Source organism: Polypterus senegalus, chromosome 6, assembly GCF_016835505.1.
Source record: "Polypterus senegalus isolate Bchr_013 chromosome 6, ASM1683550v1, whole genome shotgun sequence".
Classification (NCBI taxonomy): Eukaryota; Metazoa; Chordata; class Cladistia; order Polypteriformes; family Polypteridae; genus Polypterus; species Polypterus senegalus.
Window position 1 is genome coordinate 124,447,019 of NC_053159.1, and position 24,301 is coordinate 124,471,319.

Consider the following 24,301-nt stretch of genomic DNA (forward strand, 5'->3'; position numbering starts at 1 on the left):
TGGCTTGCCACAACTTTCACCCACTGCTGCCCAGATAACCCTCTCATCTTGTGATCATGTAATGGGTCAGCTACAGCTCTGAGCAAGGCAGTATAGCTTGTTGCTCTCCTGCAGGCAGATGCTGGTGTTTAGTGCATCAACACATGAGTTCACATGAAAGTTTTTTGCTGCTTGATCAATCCTTGCTAAGGGTTTTCAGACCAAAGATTTTGTTTTCTGGTGTTTTGTCTCTCTGTTATAAGATAAATACAATTGGAAGTTCCACAAAGTCCATACTGAAAACTTACCTGAGGACAACTGTAAAATCTTAGGATTTTTATGGACTCAAACTATCAGAAAAGCCACAAATATGGCATCCATTCAAAAACATGATATAATATTAAAAAAGATATTTTTTTCAAATGAATGCATAATTAAAAATACAGCGTATTGCGTTAACACATTTGCCAGTACATTTTAGTTGCTTAGCTAGTTTGTCAAATGATGATTCTGAATTAGTTGCCATCAACTCTACATGGCGTCATTTTAAAAACATATTATTTTTTCAAAGATTTTATTACTAGATTTTAATGATGTAAACAGAACGCAAGTGGAGCAGGTTTCTATTAGTCTTGTACTAGTTAAATAAAAAAAATTGTTCTTAGTGATGTCCAAATTACTGTCTGCAATGCAAATGTTAATACATCCTTGAATAACACAAAATTCCCTTTGTATCTCTTGTAGGGAGGTCATTAACTTCAAAATTCATGATAAATGCCATAGAATTAGACTTTTACTTGGACTTTTAGCTAATCTGTGTTCTTGCCATGTAACGCAGTTGGGGTAGAGTTGTGATGCATCTCATTAAATTAAAAGGCCAACTTGATTAGTCTTATTGTGAATCTACTAACCTCTGTTTTTTTATGTTTTTATAATATTTTAGGACCTTCTTAAGCACACTCCAACAGATCATCCTGATTACCCCTTACTACAAGATGCTTTTCGAATATCACAAAATTTTCTTTCTAGTATTAATGAAGAAATTGATCCAAGAAGGACAGCTGTTACTACACCAAAGGGAGAGGCAAGTTCTGTTTGTTTTTCATATCAGCTATAGTGTTGTATATGTGATTGACAAATTTTTTTAAGGAGGCTGATGGCTTAGAATTCAAAACAATGAAACAGAAACTCAAGACTTAATTCTACAAAAGATTTTTTTCTAGGTTGCCTCATTATGATTTAGGTAGATTACTAAATTGGCCCACTGTGAATACAAGAAGAGATGTTTTTTGTGTGTGTGTCGTGCATTTAAATCCTGTTGTTCAGGTCTGGTTCATGCCCTCTACTTGTTTTTTGCCAGAACAGACTGCTTCCCTGTAATCCTGACACAGGCAAAGAAAATTTAGAATTACCAGTTTAAGAAAAGTCTTAATTAAATAATATTAAAAAACATTTTATTTGGGATTTTTACCATATGTTTAATTTCAGAACTGAAATTATTTCTATTTTTTCTGTCAAACATTTCCAAGTTTAAAGCTATTCTCTTTGTAATATTTTTGCAGTTATTTAAAGTCAAGGTTTGGTTTATGTTGTTTTCTGATAAGCTACATATCTTTCTTACAAGTTGTATTTATCAGCTCAGTACTCTTTTTGATAGGTTGGGCTAATCATTGAATTGGTTGAAGTTTAAGGCACAGACTAAAGAGATGGAAAACAAGCATGTGTTAATAAGTTTTTATTATGTAGTGTGGTCCAGGTTTCCCAAACTAAACATGCTTTCAGTCCTTTCCTCATCCTTTCAAAAATAAATCTTAACTTAACCAGAATATTGCTCTTTTCCTTCTGTTACTTTTATATGAAAGAATGTCTTGACACTCGCTGAGCAAATTATTAGGACCACTATACTAATACTGAGTAGGGCATTCTTTTGCTCTCATAAGCGCCATAGATTCCATAACATGTTGGAAACATTACTTTGACATTTTGGTCATTGTTGACATGATTGCATTGTGCATTGTCTGCTGATTTGTCAGCTGCATATTAATACTGTGAATCTCCCATTCTCCCACATCCCAAAGATGTTCTATTGGATTTAGATCCAGTGACTGGGAAGGCCTCTGAAGAACACTGAACTCCATGTCATATTCATGAAATTAATTTGAAATTACTTTTGCTTTGTGACATGATATATTATCATGCTGGAAGTACCCATTAGAAGATGAGTAAATTGTGGTCATAACTGAATGCACTTGGTAAGCAACAATACTCAAAAAGGCCATGGCATTCAGTCAATGATTAATTGGGATTAATGAGTCCAAGAAAACATTTACCATGCCATTACACCACCACCACCAGCCTGGACTATTGACACAAGGCAGGTTGGGTGCATGGATTCATGCTGTTGGTGCTAAAGTCTGACCCTATCATCTGTGTGCCTCAGTAGAAATCAAGATTCATCAACTACAGATTCAAGATTTATCAATTGATAGACAAGGCTATGTTTTCCCAGTCTTCAACTGTTCAGCTCTGGTGAGCCAGTGCCTACTTTAGCCTTAGTTTTCTGTGCTTGGCTGAAAGGAGTTTAACCTGCTGTAGTCTTCTGCTCTTGTAGCCCCTCCACCTCATTTTGGACAATTTGTTTATTCTGAGATGTTTTTCTGTTCACCACAGTTGTACTAAGTAGTCTTCTGAGTTTCTGTCGCCTGTCTTTTAGCTCAATCAAGTCTGTCCATTCTCCTTTGACCTTTCTCATCAACAAGGTGTTTTGTCCACAGAACTGCTGCTCACTGGATGTTTTTTTGTTATTTGCACCATTCTGAGTAAATGCTAGAGCCTTATGTGTGAAAATCCTTGTAGATCAGCAGTTACAGAAATATTAAAACCAGCCTGTCTGGCACCAATAATTGTGCCACGGTCGCATTCACTGGCATCACATGTTCTCCCCATTCTGGAGTTTGATGTGAACATTAACTGAAATTCCTAACTTGTATCTGCATGATTATATGCATTGTGCTGCTGCCACATGGATAGCCTGATTAGGCAACTGTGTGGATAAGCAGGTGTACAGGTATTCCTAGTAATTTGCTCAGTGAGTTTATATTACAAAGTCCCCGCAAACGCGAAGACCATTGATCTCTGTTGCTTGGCTCTCCTGGCACTAGACAGTCTTGACACTTAAACCAAGTTGAACTCTAAAAGATGGAAATATCAGAATTCAAAGAATAAGTAGGGTTCAGGAATAAAGAAGCAAAAGCATGTGAATATAGTGCAAAAAAAAATACAATGACGTGTTTCACTTCACAAAATAGACATGATGTTTTCTTCTGCTGGTTGCAACTTCAGGCTGTGGAATTGTTGACTAGCAATATAAGCTTTCATTCGTGTTTATTGTGAACAATTAATATCACTTTTACATCTTGTCATGGTAGTGCACTCATAAAACCTTTTCCTAAAAACCTCAGCCCTAAACCCCTAAACCTCCACCATTTCATTCTTTTGTCTCCTGCTTAACCAGCATGTGATTGCAAAACTAGCTGTCAATATTTGCTAAAATGTTCCTGTGGGGAAAAAGGCTTCAGCATTATATAATTTGCTGTTAACACTTGAAGAGTAAACTAGTATTTCCACTTAGTTGTCCAGTGCAACATACTGTTTAGAAAGTGTATTAATAAAGATCTTTTATAGATCTTCAACTGTCTAATCCACATTATTAGATTTAAGAGAAGTAAATGTGTTGCCCTTCCATCCTGTCTATACTGAATGCTAGCTAAATGTCTGCACACTAAAGTTCTAGGAAGGATTCACCCTATTACAAATGATGATGCCAAAGGAAAACATTGTCAAATCTTTGTTCTTATTAATTATCTCAGCTATGTGTACAAAGAATATTGAACTTGCTAGCCAGAATGACTGCTAATCCAGATTGGCTTGGTATTTACCAGAACTCTGATCATTTTAATATTTTTCTTCATTTTATAATGTTCTCACAGTTGTAATGATAAACATTATAATTGCACATCCTACTTTTTTCTATAATGAGGTTAAAATTCTGTACATATTTCATACACTATAAATGTTGATTACCTATTTCCTGTGTCCTAAAAGAAACAGGCACTACTTCTATTAACACAGTGCTTTTAATTTTTTTAAGGCCCGACAACTGGTTAAAGATGGCTTCCTGGTGGAACTGTCTGAGGGATCAAGGAAACTAAGACACGTCTTTCTTTTCACTGATTTGCTCCTGTGTGCCAAAATGAAAAAGACTGCAGTAGGGTAAGAACCGCATTCAAATACTGAGGTGAAAAATAATCAGAACGTTATTGTAATCTATAGGCACATATTTACATATGTGACATAAATTTAAATAATAAATGAATAATAATACTTAGCTTGCTATAGGTTGACATGAATTTAAAGGTTAAACTAAATATAAATATGTTGGTTACTATCTATTTTTGTTCAATGGTTTTTGATTCTGTAGGATAATATTTAAGCATCTTTTTTATGTATTTATTATGTATTTACATTTTCTCCATATTTGTAATTTAAATGATTAAATATAAGGAATAATTGTTACATCTCTCTAGATAAGAGGATGTAAAACTTTTTTATAGAGATCTGGGAATGTGACTACATTTCGAAAAAGTTTAGTTCAGATTAGATTAGGTAAACTTTATTAATTAAATGGGGAAATTTAGATGCATACAGCAGTACAAATATGAAAAACAAGGATACACATTTACAGGACAAATAATACAATCGATCAATAAGCAAATAAATAAAAATACGCTTAATGAATATTGAATTCCCTGGTAGCAGTTGGCAGAAAAGACCCCCTGTGGTGCTTTTTAGAACACAGTGGTGGATTGAGCCTGTGACAAGAAGTGTTCTAAGAGAGCACCTCCTGGAGGGGATTTTTCATGATGGTATCAACCTATTTTGCCATCATCTTTTTTTCCACAATAGCTTCCAGTGTGTCCAACGTTTGCCCTGTGATGGAGCATGCTTTCCTGATAAGTTTGTTCAAGCATAGTGCTTCTTTTGAGTAGAACACCATACTGGCTACTACGGGCTGATATAACATTCCCAGAAAAAAATCCTGAGTCTCCTTAGCAAATACAGTCCACTCTGACCCTTCTTATGCTGTACCACTGTGTTGTATTACCAGTCCAGATTGCTGTTTATGTGAATCTGCAGGTACTTGTAACTCTGCACCACTTCCATATCCTCCTCCTGAATAGTGACTGGTCTCGGAGGCTTCTTGGCATGTCGAATGTCTACCATTCAGAGTGGTGGCTCTGTGGCTAGGGATCTGCACTGGCAATCGGAAGGTTGCCAGTTTGAATCCTGTAAATGCCAGTACTCTGGGCCATTCAGCAAGGTCCTTAACCTGCAATTGCTGAGCGCTTTGAGTAGTGAGAAAAGCACTATATAAATGCAAAGAATTATTATTATTATCACCACCACCAGCTCTTTTGTCTTGCTGTTCTCCCTGATCCACAACCTTCATGTACTGTGACTTGTCTCCATTATTAATGCAAACTATGATGGATGAGTCATCTGAAAATTTCTATAGCAGGCAAGCACTAGTATTGTGCTGCAAGTCTGTTGTGTTTGGGAGGTAAACATTAAGGGAGACATGACAGTTCCCTAAGGTGCTCCAGTATTATGCACTACCATTTCTGACAGAAGATAAGTTAATTCTATTATTCTTTTTATGTGCTGTTTGTTTACTCATGCTCAGTGAACAAGATATCAAAACAGTTCTCATCTGCTAATTAAAATTAGATTGAATTGCCAGATGGACATGCTTAGTATAAGCTCTACGATTAGTGAAATACAGTATGATCAAAAATTATGATGTTCACAGTTGATGTGATTCAACAGAAGATTTTGAATTGTTTTCAGTAGGGAAATAGTTAAATATTTTATTTTCAAAGCATAATGAGAAGCAGTAAGCTTGAGTATAAATGTAGAAACCTCAAAGTATCTGATATTTTATTAACTTTTAAAAGTCTTGTATTATTGAAGAGCTTTTAGATAAGGGTAGGCAATTGATAAATGGTTTAAAATCATGTCTATAATCTCTAACCATTATAACTTTGTGGTTGCACATGTTGGAAAGTGAAGTTTTAAATATTAACATCTAGTTCAGTTTGGTACTTAGCCAGAATCAATTTGATTTTATAGTAATATCCTAACTACAGTAGTATTATAACCCTCCAGAGTAGAAAACCTTTCAGGGTCAAGGAAATTAAGTTTCATGTATAATTTTTTCTGTTTGTTTCCTGATTACTAAGCCTAGAGTGAAATAGCTGTCCAACCCAGATTTTCTCAAGTCTTAACTGGTTTTTAGTATATGCAAAAATGTCTCCAGTGAAAAACACAATATCTGCCTTCATAAAGCCACACTTCATTTCTTTTCAATTCAGTTGTAGTCACTAAACTTATTGGTTAATACAAGTCATCTAAGATGCAATTTTGTTTTCTTCAGGGTATAATAGCAACTGACATTGCCTGTGCCTAATAAATTGTATAGTAATCAGAATGTGGCACTTTTGTACATGAGAAGAAGGAAATAGCATACCTCTGAAAAGATCTTGTATGTACTATATTCTAGTAAAGTAAATAAGCAAGCTGAAAAAAGAGAGTAAAAATCCTAAATCCAAAAGTTTAAGACTCCCAGTCATTTAATTGCTAAAAAAAGGCGTTTATCAGCAGTGTAGCATCCTGGTCCTCTAATACCCCTCATTAGCTGCACATCAAACACAGTGAAAAACTCTTCCCCAGCAATCAATAATACAGTATGTGTGAATTAGCAGCATATACGTCTGCATCTATTTGAATTCATATCTGTCCTCATCACACTCAGTGTAGTTATTAAGAATTAACATTGAATTGCTAGTTTGTTACGCAGAATAAAAGTATAAGAAGTCATATTAAGAAATATATAATTAACAATAATAAAAATTTAAATTAAAAACAAAAAGGAAAGTAAAGCATACATAAATACAATAAATATTCTCTGAAATGCTTAAATCTTATACAGACATTCAAAGACATAAAATAGATAATCAAATTAATTCCTCATTGTTTGTCTACTCCATGCAGTCAGTATATAATAATGTGTACTTCTTAAAATCTTATATGAAGTAGGTAATATTTGTCACACAAGTTGTTACCAGTTTGATTATTTCTTGTATGCCTGTGCAGAATTTGTTGAACTTAAGGTTTGATGAATAAGTGGGTATTGTCACCCAAAGAGACTTGTGGCATGCAGAAGTCCTTTTTGAATTCCTGCATTTTGAGCGGTTTAAATGCTAAATGCCCTTTCTTACAGGATTGTTGTCTTGATATTAATGACGACTCAGTGTGAGTGCTTTGGATTTTCCTCTTAAGTGTAATAGCCTCAAAGGAAGATGTATCCTATCAAATGGTCTCTGAACTGAAGCTGACTTTAGTTGTTATTGTAAAAAGAGAACCCATGTTTGTTAAATTTTAATATTCATTTTGGTCATATAGAATTGCAGCCATTCACAACTTGCTTTTTTCCTAGAGATGTTCCCAGTGCATTACTTGAAAATGATCGTCTTGTTCAGCAAAGCTTCAATTAGAAAACTCCAATCTGATAGTTCTTTCACATGTCTGTGATTTATATGCATTGTGAGGGAGTGTCAGCCCAGATCACATGATGCTCATTGCTGAGGACATGAGCGGCTGGACAATGCTAAGGGGATGCCCACGTAACATCTGGCATTTCTGACTGTGGAACTGGACAGCGTGTTTGCCTTGGGGGTTGCCAACTGGGATTCCGAGCTGTTTCATCGTGTGGTGGGTGTGGCAACGCGCTGTACCAGTGCATGCTGCCCATCCTGACCTGACCTCTGTGACTGCTTATTTAAGTAGTTTAATACAAAGCCACATCTGTTACCCTATTTATCAACAGTTATTCAGCCTCATGTTTTACATATACTTACAAGCAAAATATATAGTACATATTAATGTTAACAAAGAGTTTTATATTGTGATAATATATTCTGGTCCAGATATATATTACAGATTTTCTAACAGTATAAACCTGTTAAATGTAGATATGTAGAACTTAAAACTAAGTAAAATTAATACATTTATAGTAAATTAGAGTACTGATAGGTAATGCTCATCCTGACTTGCACATGACCTATGTTTTGAAATATATATTTTGCTGAGCAGTAATTTACTGAAGATCATTGCTTAACATTTTTAGCCATTTTTTGTAATTAATGATTGGATCCAGCTCCAGTGTTTGTCCTTTAAAAGAAAGCATTTAGTGCCATAAAAAGAGCACCTAGGCCTGGATTAATATTTTGACATGACTGGAGTGCATGTCAAAACACTACATATAATGTTGTGAAAGTGGTTAAACTTTTACGAATTTGTCTTATATTATAAGATAAGCTATCTTTAGTGTAAAGGTCTTTTCCTGTACCCATTCTTTTTAAATATTCTTTGCATTTAAAACATAACATTGCATGCAACCCTCTTAGAAAATTAATGTTTGAGTTTGCTGTTGTCCTTGTATGTTAATGCTTTGAGTTTTTAAGAGTGAGGTTTGTTTCCTAGCAAACCTATTTTGTATAATAGACTGAGGTAGCCGGTTGAAAATTCACACATGGTCACAGTGGAACTGATTACCTAAACTGCTTGTCTAAATGTTTAAATGTAAGTGAAAACCAGAATGCTATTATTGTTCAGCTTGGCCACTGCACAGTTAATTTGCATTTATTTGCAAAAAAGATTTTTTTGTATGAATAGATTGAACAAATTAGTGATCTGTAAATTACTTTGATTACCAAGACTTGCCCATAAAGGCAGCATTACTGGAGTTGTATTAAACATGTAACATTTGTCTCAATCTACATTGATGCTTTATTTCTTGCAAGACTAAAGGGGTGAGGACCTAGGTGGTTAAGAAAATACCTTTTACTACCTTTTTGGAACTATAATTTACAACTTTTTAATACATTTTGAATTAGCTATCTTTAGTTTGAGTATGCTTGAATTATTAGGATCTTCCTCCACTTAAAGTATTTGAAAGCAAGCCATAAACTTCAGGGCTGCTTGGGAGTAGAAGTTCTAACATGCAGTCTTGTTAGGGTCCTTGGGTGCTGGAAGCAGGAGACATAACTTCTGCTTGACCTGGAAGTGCTTTCTGAATGTTGTAACCAGAAGTACTCACTGGTGCAGATTAATAAGGAGCTCCTTTGCTTAACCAGGTGAGTCTAAGTTGAGTCATTCTATGTCAAGTCAACCAATGGCCCACACTCTTAGGACTCAAATAATTCTGAAAAAATTACCAGTTGTACTAGTGTTACTTAGTTGACACCCTGTAAATGTTTTTTTGATGCAAGATCAATACTTTCTAAGATAGAGCCACGAGTTTACCAAGGCGGGGTTGGGTGTCGATTTTATCTGGCCTAATTTTTTCATCAAATCTCCATAGCTCAAGAATTAAACAACTGAGCAGGCTCAGACTTTGCATGCAGTTGTTGTGCTTAATGTGCCTTTGGTGATTTATGTTTTCCATTAATCCTATACCCAAGTTAGTGATGAAGAACTTGATAATTATCATTAATGACAAATGGTGAATTTAACCCATGTTTAGAATGGAAAATAAAAATGAAAGATTCATATAGGAAAAGCAAGACTTGTTTTTTGAGAAAGAAGGGACCATGTAGGATACGGGAAAATAATTTTAAAAACGTCTAGACATTCCAACAGTGCTTTAAGTTGGTCTGAAAATTAGACATGAAATGATGTTTTCACATTGGAGAGGTCTGCTAGTCAAACCCTGATACAGTGTCTTGTTTGTTCATAAAGCTTTGAAAAGCTCTGCGTAGGTATCTAAACATGAACAAAGTCAGAAGTATGCTTTCTGAAAGCCTAAACATGACAAAACCAAAGATGCAAAACCATTTTTAAAGGTCTGGTTTTACCAAGTGGTATTATCTGGATGAAATATTTTGATTTTGTTAAGTATTGTTCCTATAAAGGTACCTGCATGCAAAATTTAAGCTTACTAGGTGGTTTACTTCTTAAGATATGATCTTGTGAAGTCCATGAAAAAAATAAAGCAGTGTCAAATTTGACACCCCTCTCCCCTCACAAAATTGAATGTGTCTTGGAAAGTATTAATCTTACATCAAAATACCACCTAACAAGGTGTCTCCTGGATAACATGGGTACACCTGGAATTTTTTGAGACCGAAGTGCTTGGGGTTTCTAGAAAATTGGTTGGTTTGACATGGAATAATCCAGTTGGGAAATAAGGAGGACAGCTCTTGTCTAGAGAGGATGAGGCAGAGGAAATATAATACATTGTTTATTTGTGTGCTTATTTGCTGTGCAGCATCTTTCTAGGCCCAAAAATAATCCTTGTGTAATCCTTGTGTAGTCCATGTTCTTTGATCAAGCACCTTACCCATTTCAATGTTTAGTCAAACAACAAGTAAGCCTCTTAGTTACACTACAATGCATGCTATATATAATGAGTAGCAACCACATGGTTGTTTGTTGGGCAAGGCTATTTATATTAACAAGTCTACCAAACAAATAAAGTGGCTTCTGAGAAGTGGTGTGTGTGCTCATACATACATTTCTGTATGTTTATTTACATATATATGTAATATACGGCATATAAATACATGTACACAAACATGTATTGTGTGTGTGTGTGTGTATGTACTGTATATTATATGTATTTGCTTTTGTTTAAAGATGCCTTTTAAAGAAGATGATGACAAGATATACTCAGGATCTTAGATATAACAGACTACATCATGATTTTTGAAATTCGTGAAGTTCATGCCCGATTAGTTAACACAACTTAATGTTGTTATGTTAATGTCCTTAATGTTCTATAAATGTTTTTATTGGACAGTTATACTTTGAATATGAAGAACACTGTCTTTCTTAGTCTTAATTAAATGTTTTAATAGTATAATCATAAAAAGGAACTACTGTTGTATACTGTCCTAATTTCATGGTGTTCATAAGAAATGTAATGATTTTCTTCATGAGACAGAAGTACATAATAAGCAAGAATACAAATATTTGAAATATTAAAATGTGTAATTCATTTTTAAATGTTTAAAGTCTAAATGTTCTCAATTATAATAGAGATTTGTCATTTTTAACTGTCTTACTATCCATAGATTTCAAGATACTTAGTAAAGAATCAAATATAACATTATATTCATAGTCCCAGACCTTGAAAAGTCCAAAGTGATACCCCCACATGCTTATGTCTAAAATTTTTCATTTTTAATCTTCTAGAAGTGGCTTTTAGGATCAGTGGTGAAAAATATCATGTTCATGATCAGCAATCTTGAAATAGCATAGAAAGGACACTCCATGTGTCTATATTACCAATCCCCATTTTTTCAAAGTCTTATGAAAATTAGTTACTTTAACCTCTCATATCCCATTAGGCACTAAACTCCTGGGGTAGGTTGATGTGGCTTGCACAACCTCAGGTCCTTCTGATCATTTTTGCTGAAGACACCTGTTTGTTTACTCTTCATGATAAGGGTGTTGTTTCTTGAACAATATATAGTCCAAAACTAGCCTAATAGGAGTTTTGTTTGGGGGTATACAGGGCCAAAAATTGTAAGGAACCCCCAAAAACTTGAGCTCTTGCATAAGTAGACATCAAGATGAATCAAACACTTATCATATGTGGGGGTTTACCAAACCACTAACCTAAAAATTTCAGAAATGTGACAGGATCAGTGTCCTAACTTCTTTAGACACTGCAGAATTTCTACAGAAAACACTCAGTTGCATTTGCTTTAGTATCTGCTAACAGTTGTGTTTCAGATTTTTCATTAAACTGTAGTCATGATTTTTGTTGCAGAAAACATCAGCAGTATGACTGCAAGTGGTACATTCCCTTGGCTGACTTAACTTTTCAGACCCTGGATGATTCTGATTCCTCTCCCCATGTTCATACGCTACCTGAGCATGAGATTGAAGAAATGAAGAATAAGATCTCATGCATTAAAAGTGAAATTCAGAAGGAAAAGGTAACCTGCAAGTTCTGGCATTGTCTGTTGAGTTGCTTCAATATTTCTTATACTACTTTCTATCCTCATACATTGGAGTAATTTTAAATTTCATAAATATTTCTGAAATATTCAGCACCTCTAGTGTATTACATTTATCTGGAGCCAAGAAGCTACTAGATAATGAATGAGTTAGAAAATTGCTGATTTGCTGTTACCTAAATAGTTATACATACAGCTTGTCCAGCATATAACATGGAAAGAAAATCAAGAAGAGCTGTTTAAAATATTTTCAGAAGACCTCTTGGTTGGTGGGTAGCAGTGGTGAAGTATTTGGGCGCGTGATAATGCATATTCTAATGATTAATTTTAGGTTAAGTTTATTGGCCTTGTATTAGTGAGTGTAGGTGTTTGCACAACTGTGACCACAATTTAATTGCACATTTAGCAATAAAGCAGTGCTTTTTAGTTACTTTGGATGCTATAATTTAATTTCTTCACTTTCAGAAAGCATGCAAAGGACAGAGCAGGTTGGACAGGCTAAAGAAAAAAATGTTTGAACAAGAATCTTGGTTGCTTCTGCACTCGCCAACAATTCCTTTCAGAATTCACAACAAACATGGAAAGGTATGTGTGGCGCTTATGAAGACAAAACCAGAATTTTAAAAAATTATTTGTCTGCATGCCTAAGTAATTTATTGGTTTAATTCTAGCCTCAATGATCTACTGTGCAACCTTTTTATGGTAGATGATCTACTAATTACTGTGGTGGGATGGTGCCCTTCCCAGGGTTTGTTTCCTGCCTTGCGCCCTGTGTTGGCTGGGATTGGCTCCAGCAGACCCCTGTGACCCTGTAGTTAGGATATAGCAGGTTGGATAATGGATGGATGGATGGATCTCCTAATTACTATAAAATATGTCCGGTTGCTTTAGTTATTTTTGCTCTGATTCTGAGATGATAGCTTGATAGGTAAATTTGTCAGTTTTATAGAAAGCAAGTGTTTATTTCCTGGATTGTGTGCCTATGATAATAGCAAGCTGTCACATCTCACATAATAAGTGTTATTTGGAGTCACTCAGCTTTAGCAGGTTTAGTGTGCCTATATTTAATGGGTAGTCTAATGGTCTGGAATCCCTACAGATTTAATTTTTTTCTTCAGCTGTCTGGAGTTTTTTTGTTTTTTCTGTCCACCCTGGCCATTGGACCTTACTCTTATTCTATGTTAATTAATGTTGACTTATTTTATTTTCTTACTGTGTCTTTTATTTTTCTATTCTTCATTATGTAAAGCACTTTGAGCTACTTTTTGTATGAAAATGTGCTATATAAATAAATGTTGTTGTTGTTGTTGCCTCACTACTACTATTACTTCTTTGACCTTGTTCTCTTCCCCTTTCATCTCCTTCACAGTCCACCTCTTTTCCCAGTGATTCTCTGCATTTTTTCTGCCTACTTTACAGGCTCTGACCCTTTTTGCCGTTTTTTTATTGTTACTACACCAATTACTGCTTCCCTAGGCATTTGTAAGCTTTATGTTTTAATACATGCTTCATGTTTCACTGCAAACACTAGCTAGTCAATGTTAGTTAGGTAACAGTCACATGATGGGAGGGGCCAGCTAAGTCAAAAGGGAGTTTTGCTAATCAGGTCAGTGCAAACCTGTCACACTATTCTCATTTCCTATTCCAGCAACTTCTTAATCCTCCAATATTATTGTTGATGTTAACTACTTATTGAAACCTAACTTTCTTAATGCCAGCCTAAATAACTTGATAACTCCAATGAATTTTACTTACATACATTACTACTTCTGCTGCATTTTGCTTTGCTCCATTGTCTCCTTCAGTTTTCTTGTTTTGCATTCTTCTTTTTTCAACTGCCTTTGCTATTGTGTCATTTTACTATGGTGCATTTTGTTTAGCAGTTTTAGTTCACCATGTTCTGTTGCCTCAAGCTAAACATTCTTTACTATTTATCACTTGCATTTGCTGCAGGCTCACCTCAAATCTTATTTGTTTTACCTTAAATTTCTTGCATTATCCTCATCCGCTTTTCATGCTATCAGTTTCATCATCTACTTCCTCAGTACTTCTGAATAAAGCATCATCTACTACAGTGTTCTCCCCAGAAATTTTTTCCAGCCAGGTGGGGCGGAATTGGGAAATTTGGTGGTGGGGAAAATTAAATGTGCATTATTTTTATTAGTTAATTATTATTTTCCAAAGCTCAATATGACTTCCTATTTTAAGGTTTGACACTTGTGCCAGAATATTTTTATTAAATTTAAGAAGTATCCAATTCAGGATCCTGCAACCCTAACAAAAATTTTAAATAACAATTGTTATGACATAAACCAAGAGGCACAAGTATTGTCGCTGTCAGGAAGAAAAGTGAAAACAATGAAAAAAAGTATAGGAAACCTAATGAAGAAAATTTTAAAAAATATTGTTCAAAGCCAACTTGCATATGCAGAAGGTGTCTTCGGTTAAATATTTATTCTTCTTTTCTTCCTAGAGGCCCAGTTGTCTGCAGTTTTCCCATAATCAAAGTCCCCAGGATCTGGGCCCTCCAATGAGATCATACACTGTCATAGTGACTGTACTGCAAAGTCATCAGACAGCCATCTAGTGTCACTGGCCATTTTCAGTTTAATCTGGGGAATGTTCAGAATATTTTGAATTTCCGTTAAACCAGCCATCCTAACTGAAGAATTTTGGTAGAAATACAGGGTGGGCCATTTATATGGATACACCTTAATAAAATGGGAATGGTTGGTGATATTAACTTCCTGTTTGTGTCACATTAGTATATGTGAGGGGGAAACTTTTCAAGATGGGTGGTGACCATGGTGGCCATTTTGGATCCAACTTTTGTTTTTTCAATAGGAAGAGGGTCATGTGACACATCAAACTTATTGAGAATTTCACAAGAAAAACAATGGTGTGCTTGGTTTTAACGTAACTTTATTCTTTCATGAGTTATTTACAAGTTTCTGACCACTTATAAAATGTGTTCAATGTGCTGCCCATTGTGTTGGATTGTCAATGCAACCCTCTTCTCCCACTCTTCACACACTGATAGCAACACCGCAGGAGAAATGCTAGCACAGGCTTCCAGTATCCGTAGTTTCAGGTACTGCACATCTCGTATCTTCACAGCATAGACAATTGCCTTCAGATGACCCCAAAGATAAAAGTCTAAGGGGTCAGATCGGAGACCTTGGGGCCATTCTACTGGCCCACGATGACCAATCCACTTTCCAGGAAACTGTTCATCTAGAAATGCTCGGACCAGACACCAATAATGTGGTGGTGCACCATCTTGCTGGAAAAACTCAGGGAACGTGCCAGCTTCAGTGCATAAAGAGGGAAACACATCATCATGTAGCAATTTCGCATATCCAGTGGCCTTGAGGTTTCCATTGATGAAGAATGGCCCCACTATCTTTGTACCCCATATACCACACCATACCATCAATTTTTTGTTCCAACAGTCTTGGAGGGATCTATCCAATGTGGGTTAGTGTCAGACCAATAGCGGTGGTTTTGTTTGTTAACTTCACCATTCACATAGAAGTTTGCCTCATCACTGAACAAAATCTGCGTAAACTGAGGGTCTTGTTCCAATTTTTGTTTTTCCCATTCTGCAAATTCATTGCGCCGATCTGGGTCATCCTCGTTGAGATGCTGCAGTAGCTGGAGTTTGTAAGGGTGCCATTTGTGAGTAGCTAATATTTGCCGAAGGGATGTTCGACTAATGTCACTCTCCAGTGACATGTGGCGAGTGCTACGCTGTGGGCTCTTGCTGAATGAAGCTAGGACAGCCACTGATGTTTCTTCATTAGTGACAGTTTTCATGCGTCCACATTTTGGCAAATCCAACACTGAACCAGTTTCACGAAACTTAGCAAGCAGTTTGCTAACTGTAGCATGGGAGATGGGTGGTCTCGTAGGGTGTCTTGCATTGAAATCTGCTGCAATGACCCGGTTACTGCGTTCACCAGACATCAACACAATTTCTATCCGCTCCTCACGTGTTAACCTCTGCGACATGTCAATGGCTGTAAACAAAAAGAAACTTGTAAATAACTCATGAAAGAATAAAGTTACGTTAAAACCAAGCACACCATTGTTTTTCTTGTGAAATTCCCAATAAGTTTGATGTGTCACATGACCCTTTTCCTATTGAAAAAACAAAAGTTGGATCCAAAATGGCCGACTTCAAAATGGCCACCATGGTCACCACCCATTTTGGAAAGTTTTCCCCCTTACATATACTAATGTGCCACAAACAGGAAGTTAATATCACCAACCATTCCCATTTTATTAAGGTGTATCCATATAAATGGCCCACCCTGTAGAATAGCTGCCTTAAGATGTTCAGTTTTGTTAAATAAGGTACAGCAGCTGCTTGACAACTTGCAAGGGCCAATCGGCGGTTTACACAGTGGCAGTTGACCAAGAGTCCAGATGTTTTATCTCTAAGCAGTTTTGCCACACCTTTCTGTTTCCCAATCATAACAGCCATTCCATCTGACCCTAGTCCAACCAGATTAGCAGTTTTCAAGCCTAGAGTGTCCATAGTCTCACTCAGTGTGTTGGTTATAGTCTCCGCTTTGCCATCAATCATATTGCAGGTTGATACAAAACTAATTCTGACCTCTTTAGTGACCTGGCAAACATATTTAATGTAAATAATTAAATGTTTTACATCCGAGATATCTGTGGTTTCAGCACACAGAATACTGAAAAACTTTTCTGTGTGTATATTTTTCAGTATGTTAGATTTTATTTCTGATGCTAAGACATCCAGCAGCTCTTGCATTATTCTTTCAGAGGTGTAATGTTTATTTTTAACAATATTGAGATGTTATAAAAAGGAACAACCTATTTCTTTACAGTGTTCCAACAGCTTTTCAAACAACGTTGTATGTGGCAACTCATTTTTTGCCAAACATTGCATGGATTTTAAAGCTCCCACAATGGCATCTCTCTGTAAGTTATTTATCACAGATACAGATCTTTCAATTTGACCGATTCCAGTTTGCTTTCCTAAAAGGTCAGCAGAAGACTCAATCTGCATTTTACTTTTTTCATGTTCCAGCCTGCTTTCTTTTCGAATTCTTGTGTATGGCACGTTTACCCAAAGTAACCCCTCCTTGGTTGGTGTTTGAGTATTTCATGCACAATGAGCACCACATAACATTTTCTTTGACCATTAGCCAATCAAAATCTTTAAACCATTGTTTGTTTATGGCGGATAAGTGGTGCTTAGATTTATCAATTGGCTGAGTGTGTGCTGAAAAGACTAACCCTGATGGACCAGCCTCTGCAATGTCTTTGTCTGAAATTGCCACATGAGGAGTTGATGCTGCGCCTTCATTAGTTTGTGACGTCTCTTTCCTGAAATAACTGAGCAGTGTTGTTTTCTGAACATTTCTTTTGCTCATGTTGGTAAAACGTTTGAAAAAAATGTAAAGTACCTATGAATAAGACTTTTGAGTGGGAAAGGGAGAGCCTGTTGGATATTCAATTCACACTTGCACTACGGCAGGTACGCATTCTCGACATTTCCACTTTAATCTCGACGCTTATGTCGAGAATAAAGTCGACATTTACACTTTATTCTCGACATTTCTACTTTATTCTCGCCGTTTATCTCGAGATTAAATTCGACATGTTGACTTTATTCTCAGTTTGTTATTAAAGTAGAACATCATAAACTAAACTAATCTTAAAATGAATGTTTAGTTTACTAGATTTTCTCAAACCCCGTCATAAGTTATGTAGCAACATGTCGACTTTATTCTCGTCATAAGCATCAAGATTAAAGTGGAAATTTTGAGAATAAAGTCATAAATCTCGACTTTATTCTCGACATATAGTTTTTTTTTTTTCCACTTTGTCCGTACTTTTTTCTTCTTCACAGTGGCCCTAATACGCTTAAGTGCAAAACCCTCAGCAATTCATTGACGAAACTTTTGCTCAGAGCACAGTGTGTGCTACAAGGGTTTCTACACACTTTTTGTATCCTCTTTGCTTGTGAACTGCTGCTCCGCTCCCACTATTAGCATGTACAGCCCCCTGTCGCCTGCCCACCTCTCCATATTCATTGCTACTGTATTAAGCTACTACACCCCCGCTATTACCACGTGCATCCCGCTTTCGAAACTCCACCTCCCCATACTGTTTGCTTGTGAACTTTACTTCACCTCGTCCCTGCTATTAGCTTTAGCAATATTTGTCCACCCGCCCGCTCGTCCCTTGCCATCTCTGCAGATCATTAGATCTACCTCTGCCTGCAGATCTGTGGCTGTCATCTCACAATGTCATGTGAGATAACAGCCAGGCGGAGCAACCGGCTAAAACACGCTAGGGAGAACACTGTACTATTCGCCAGTGTTTTGATAGCGAATGCTTCTCCAAGCAACTTGTTCACATTTTTCTTAAATGCTTTTGTTTACTACTCTTAACAAATAATAAATTGTTCAAATGTTAGTCTCTTCTTTCCTTCCTTTTTAAATGTTTGTTTCATGAAATGTTTATGGACTCCTGTAATCTTTAACATTGCTCTTACCAAATCTACATCTACTGCACTCTCTTTCATAACCATCAGCACAGTGTTCTCTTTATCTAAGTTGCTCCCAGTGCAATCCCCTTCACCTGAGATACTCCAAGCATCACTATTAATAGTACATTGTGAGGCATATCTTTAAATTTCTATTCTTAAGTCATATACATGAAATCATATTTCTTTATTATACCACCTTTGCTACATTACTGCCTTTTACAATTTTGAGTAACACTGTATGTGTGGTTAAAGTACTGTTTACAGTATTTCTAGTATGACTGCAAGCTTCATGACTTCTAACCAGTCGATTCAATAAAATTTAGTTGACATGCAGTATAAACTTCTAATTGACATCTGCTTAAGACAAAAACGAGATCATAAAAATTGCTTATTTAAATGGGTTCCCTGATACAGATAAAAACTTAACCATTAAGCAGGTGTTTTAGATATGCTTTGCAAGATACCTGCAGCTAAGGAAAGTAGAGGTGATTAATACTGTTAGTGTTTCATCTGCTGGATTTCCTTGTTCCCTTAACACTAGAATTACCAGAGCCTACGAAAAAACTCGTAAATCCGTCCCACCTTAAATCGCTTCTTAAAACCGTTCACAGCTCTCCACCAGCGTCTTTTGTCATCTAAACGTCCTGATAAAAATCAGGCTGCAAGCAGCCGGCTATTCCATCCCCCTACCGACTTAGAACGTGCACAAACTTCTCCCAGCTCATGCCTTGATTGATTTTCTGGGAGTGAAGTGGAGTTTTAGAGTGGAAATAATAGATCGTTGTTTGGAACACACGCATTTCATGTCTGTTTCGTTTCTACAGTAATCTGTGTAAACACATTGTTAAAACAGAAACATTTTTTATATTCTACTAGTAGATGACAAAATGTAGGCATAAACTATATAATGTATGAAGCCTGAAGTATCAAAGAAATACTTTCACAAAAGATATAAATCTAACACAACAATTGCGCTTTTATTCAAAAATATAACTGCAGAAACAAAAAGCCGCCTTAACATGCAACATTGACACCCATTCATTTTGACTGCCTCCATGGCGCAATAAAATCAGCTGCCGACTGGAAATCAAAAGGTCACGAGTTCGATCCTGCACCACTCCGTTTTGAGAAGTAAACTGCTCTTAGTCTTACTATTTTAGAATAAAAACATACATTTGATTTTAGTCTTTAACAGCCGGTGTAATTTGATACTTGTAAAGGTTAGCTTTGGTTTGTTTTTTTTTTTGTCAGTTTTATTATCTCAGCCGCGTTCACGAGCCCAAACACACCCCACCCCCACATCTGACACTGCTGTTTTCACATAGACGCACTGTAACAGAGGTAAACTCAGCCCCCTTCTACATCGGAGCAAGAATGCACATACCATTGCTTGCATACTTAAGTGTCAGCAGGCACTTTTCGTGGCATTACACACATTTTTGAGCATGCCCTCTGCACACTGTTTGTGACTTTAGGCTTTAGGAAGTAAGTAAATAAATAAAGGTAAATCATGTCATAAAATGATTTCCTCAAAACGTCGAATGTTATTTATTTGGCACGGACATGTCTGCATGCACTTTTTGTGGCATTACACATGTATTTTTTGAGCATGTCCGTGCCAAATAAATAATAATAAATGAGTGTCAATGTCGCATGTTACGGCGACTTTTTGTTTCTGCAGTTATATTTTTGAATAAAAGCGCAATTGTTGTGTTAGATTTGTATTTTTTGTGAAAGCTTGCAGCCTGATTTTTATCAGCACATTTAGATGACAAAATATGGTGGTGGAGAGCTGTGAACGGTTTTAAGAAGCGATTTAAGGTGGGACGGATTTACGAGTTTTTTCGTAGGCTGTGGTAATTCTAGTGTTAAGGATAGGGGCTTTTATGTGCCTTTTTCATCAAGTATTTTTTTTGGATCTTTGACTGTTTTCTTTATTTTCAGCTTGCCTAGTTTCTTCACATCTCTCCCTATCTCTCCCATTCATTTGACTCAGGTATGCTTTTGGTGAAACTTAACAAATAAATAGACCCATGAGAGAATCCCAATCTCACAATAAAAAAACAAAATAATTCACTCCACATTTCTGCTTCAGTTATGAAGTCAACATCTAGAAGTGGGAGATCTTCCCTTAAAAGCTAGAGGCACATATAACTCTAAAGTGACACTTAGACCAGTTAGAGCAGGAGTATGAATGCTCTCACCTTCACCCCTACATGCCTACGTTTTCTTAGAATTCTACTGTATCAACATATTGGATATAAATTCCACAAATATACAGCATTTGTGTTTTTTGTCAATTTATCAGTATCTAGGGATTATGGCGGACGGCCTGGACCCATGCCTGGCTGGGATGCCCCTTTGATACTGGATCCGGGGGAGCAGCCATGGGATCCATGCTACGTCCCCCGGAACTCTTGGTGGCAGCCCCCTTGGGTTGTATCGGGGCCACATGCATGGGACTTCGGCGGTAAACCCTTTTGGGATCTGTGGTCACCGCCAGGGGGAGCTGCAAGGACTTAACAAGCCCGTTTGGGCTGTGATGCAGCCACACCCGGAAGTACAGCCTAATTAGGCTAATTACCACCTGAAGCACTTCCAGGTGGGCTATAAGAAGAGCCTGCAGCCTCTACTCAGGGCACCAGAGTCAGGAGGAGGGGGACAACAACAAAGCTGCACTGGGAGGAGTGGAGGAAAAGAAGAGTGTGTTTTGGGTGCTTTTTTTGTGTTTTGGGGACTGTGTAAGGCCAGTGGGGCACGGGGAAGACATGCCCCATGGTTGAAGAAAATAAATTCTTTTGTTTATTTAACTCATGACTCTGGTGCGCCTTTGCCACAGGATATATGATCAGCCTTATTGACATTTTCTGTCACCCTACTTAGTTAATCTTCCAAGACATGAACACAACATTCAGCACCTCTTCTGTTTGTGAGGTCCAAAGCACACACATTTGTTATTTGGTTTCACTGCGTTATATGATTTGATTTTCCATACAAGGATTTCATGAACTTTCAAGCAGAGACCGTCTCTTTGACTAAAGACAGTTTGAATTTGCCGCAGTGGCTCATGGACTAGTTGGAGTATGTCCAATTATGTGACTGGCCTCTAACTTGCTAGGATTATGTAAATAAAGACTACAACTGAAAATCACTTGCAAAGTTGCTTCATGTAACGTGGCCTTTAGTGAACAACCAAGGTGCTTACATGCATTTTTATATATTGATGACTGAAGGTTTCACCTCCTTAACAAAAAGGAACACAATGATAGTTGAGTTAGTAAAATGGTTAGCATTTTCCTGACTGTAGCTTGCTTTAAAAGCATGATTTGGCTGTGGTGGGCCTCTAACTGTGGTGGATAAGATTAACTGAAAGTCTCATATGTTGGGGCAGTGTGGTGACTTTGAAGCTAGGGATCTCTGCCAGCAATCGGAAGGTTGCTAGTTTGAATCCCTTAAACATCCTTAACCTGCAGTTGCTTTGTCCTGGGTATGACGTTACTCTGCATCCAGCCCTACAAGCAAGTACTCCAACTTTGCAGGGATAACTTGGGGGTTGGTTGCAGGATTGGCACTCGCACGGTTCTATTGTGGTGCTGAGGTGTCACTCGCTACCCTTTGTCCCAATCCAGGTTGTTTGGTGTGTGTGGTAGGTGTGGCAACGCATTATTAAAGCATGCTCTCAGCCTCCCTTTATCATATGTTGAAGACAGTGGTGTGTCTCACCAAGTTCCTTGTTATGGTTGTGTATGTTTCATTATAGATCAGACAGATTGATTGAGCATTTCGGAATTATGGCATTATGAAGACATTTTCTGTCAATATATCATTGAAATGGTGATTCTTGGTAGATATTTTCCTCTTAAGACAATTTGACAGAGACAGTTTCACTAGCTAACTCATTTTATTAGCCAACATGCTTTGTAAATTTTGAATTTTACTTCCTGGCTAATCTGAAAGAAGTTATGTAATTGGATACAACCGCTTTGGATTTTCATGATAAAATGATAAATTTGCATGATCAAGTTTGCTTATTTGAAATGATAATAACACCAGAATGAATTAAGTACCATGTAGTGTGAGCTTGGTGATTCCTGCCTACATAAATTATTAGGTTTTTATGGACATTAGAGTGTGTGTGATGTGATTGTTGGATGAGAGTTTCCAGAAGTGATTGAGGAAGTGTGTCTGTTAAAATCCAAGAGTTGTGATGGTTTGGTGTAAGGTAGCATTAGGGCAGGGCCTGACCTAGAGAGTATTTGCCCTGCCAGAATTATACCTCAGGCTAAATGAACTGTATTTTATGATCCCCCATTCCATAACATAACAGGAAGACTAATATGTCAATTTCCCTTACACACATACTTTAAATTGGGTATATTGCACAAAGCATAAAATTCTTCAGCTAGTAACATGAAATGGTAATAAGACATGCTCTTACAAGTGAAAGGAAATACATTATACCACACCCATACATCTCTTAAACTGACTGCATGAACGTGTACGTGCTACAACATAAATGAAAAAGGTTTGTATGCCAGTGCTTGTTAAACCTCCTGCACCCACAGGGATCAAAACAGGTCATATATCATACCTAAAGCAGAGTGAACTTTTGAAACAGTATCACTTCTTTATTAATTTTGCCTTTAGAAGATGCACCAAGGTTACAGAACAGCTGTTAGACCTCTATGAGTGTTATCTTTCATTACGGAACTGTCATGCTTTTCAAATAACTACAGCATGCTTTCTTGTCCTGCTGGCCTTTAAAATACAGCCAGTGGAATGGTCACAACATAAAAGAGAGAAATGCATCCCTATATTTGTGACCTTTGACCCTGCATCATTACAATAAATGTGCCTTTCTATATGATTCAAAATACAATTGTGTAGTGTATTGCTGTTTATTTAACCTGTTGGAGTAACTTGTAATGATAAGGTTTTAAAGGTGCTATATAAATATTTTAGGCTTTTAGTTACAGTCTGCTTAATTGGGTAATACAGAGTTTCATTTTAACAGTCTTTACCTACTGTATATCATCTACCATGCTATTAACAGTCTGGACTGAACAAAAAACTCTTATTTCCCCTCAACAGTAGACATCTTTCAATTTAAGAAGTTCATTAAGAAATGCTGAGGTTTCTGTAATTTCTTCATATCGTGGCTTGTCTATTCCAGAGCTACTTGTTCTTATTGTCGTCAGATTATGAGAGGTCAGAATGGAGGGAAGCGATTCAGAAACTACAAAAGAAAGGTAAGAGTTAACTAATTTCCTGTAGCCATTTTTTCTTTTACATTGCTTTACCAGGGGAGTAAACCATTTTGTGTATTTGTTTTGTTGTTTTTTTCCAATCTTCAGATCTCCAGGCCTGTGTCCTGACCTCTGTGGAACTTCAGGTGCTGACAGGTTCCTGCTTTAAACTTCGTACAGTCCACAACATCCCTGTCACCAGCAACAAAGATGGCAAGTTTTATAGTTTGAACTTTTTTCTTCTCAGTGTTGTGTCTGTTGGTAGTAAATTCATAGGATTTATTAATCTTTGTGAAATAATTACATAATTAAGAAACTTCTGTTTATCTCTGTAGTCTACTTTGTGAAGTGAAATTGAACATTGGGATCTCATTTAACAGTTTTTTGCTTTTAATGTTTGGCTACGTTATCAATGAATGAAGAGACACAATGTACACATGTTTTTGTTTTTCTTTCTACTGAAC

General features: G+C 36.7%; 1 protein-coding gene across 4 annotated transcripts in view; it reads left to right on the forward strand.

The window, feature by feature from the left end:
- Positions 1-24,301, forward strand: part of abr (ABR activator of RhoGEF and GTPase) — a 382,201-nt gene that overhangs the window by 262,304 nt on the left and 95,596 nt on the right. For all 4 annotated transcript variants that reach the window (XM_039757041.1, XM_039757042.1, XM_039757043.1 and 1 more), the window contains 6 exons: positions 923-1,063; positions 4,130-4,251; positions 11,873-12,041; positions 12,528-12,647; positions 23,765-23,840; positions 23,946-24,050. In XM_039757041.1, coding sequence (XP_039612975.1) covers positions 923-1,063; positions 4,130-4,251; positions 11,873-12,041; positions 12,528-12,647; positions 23,765-23,840; positions 23,946-24,050 — 733 coding nt within the window. The remainder of the gene's footprint in view (positions 1-922; positions 1,064-4,129; positions 4,252-11,872; positions 12,042-12,527; positions 12,648-23,764; positions 23,841-23,945; positions 24,051-24,301) is intronic.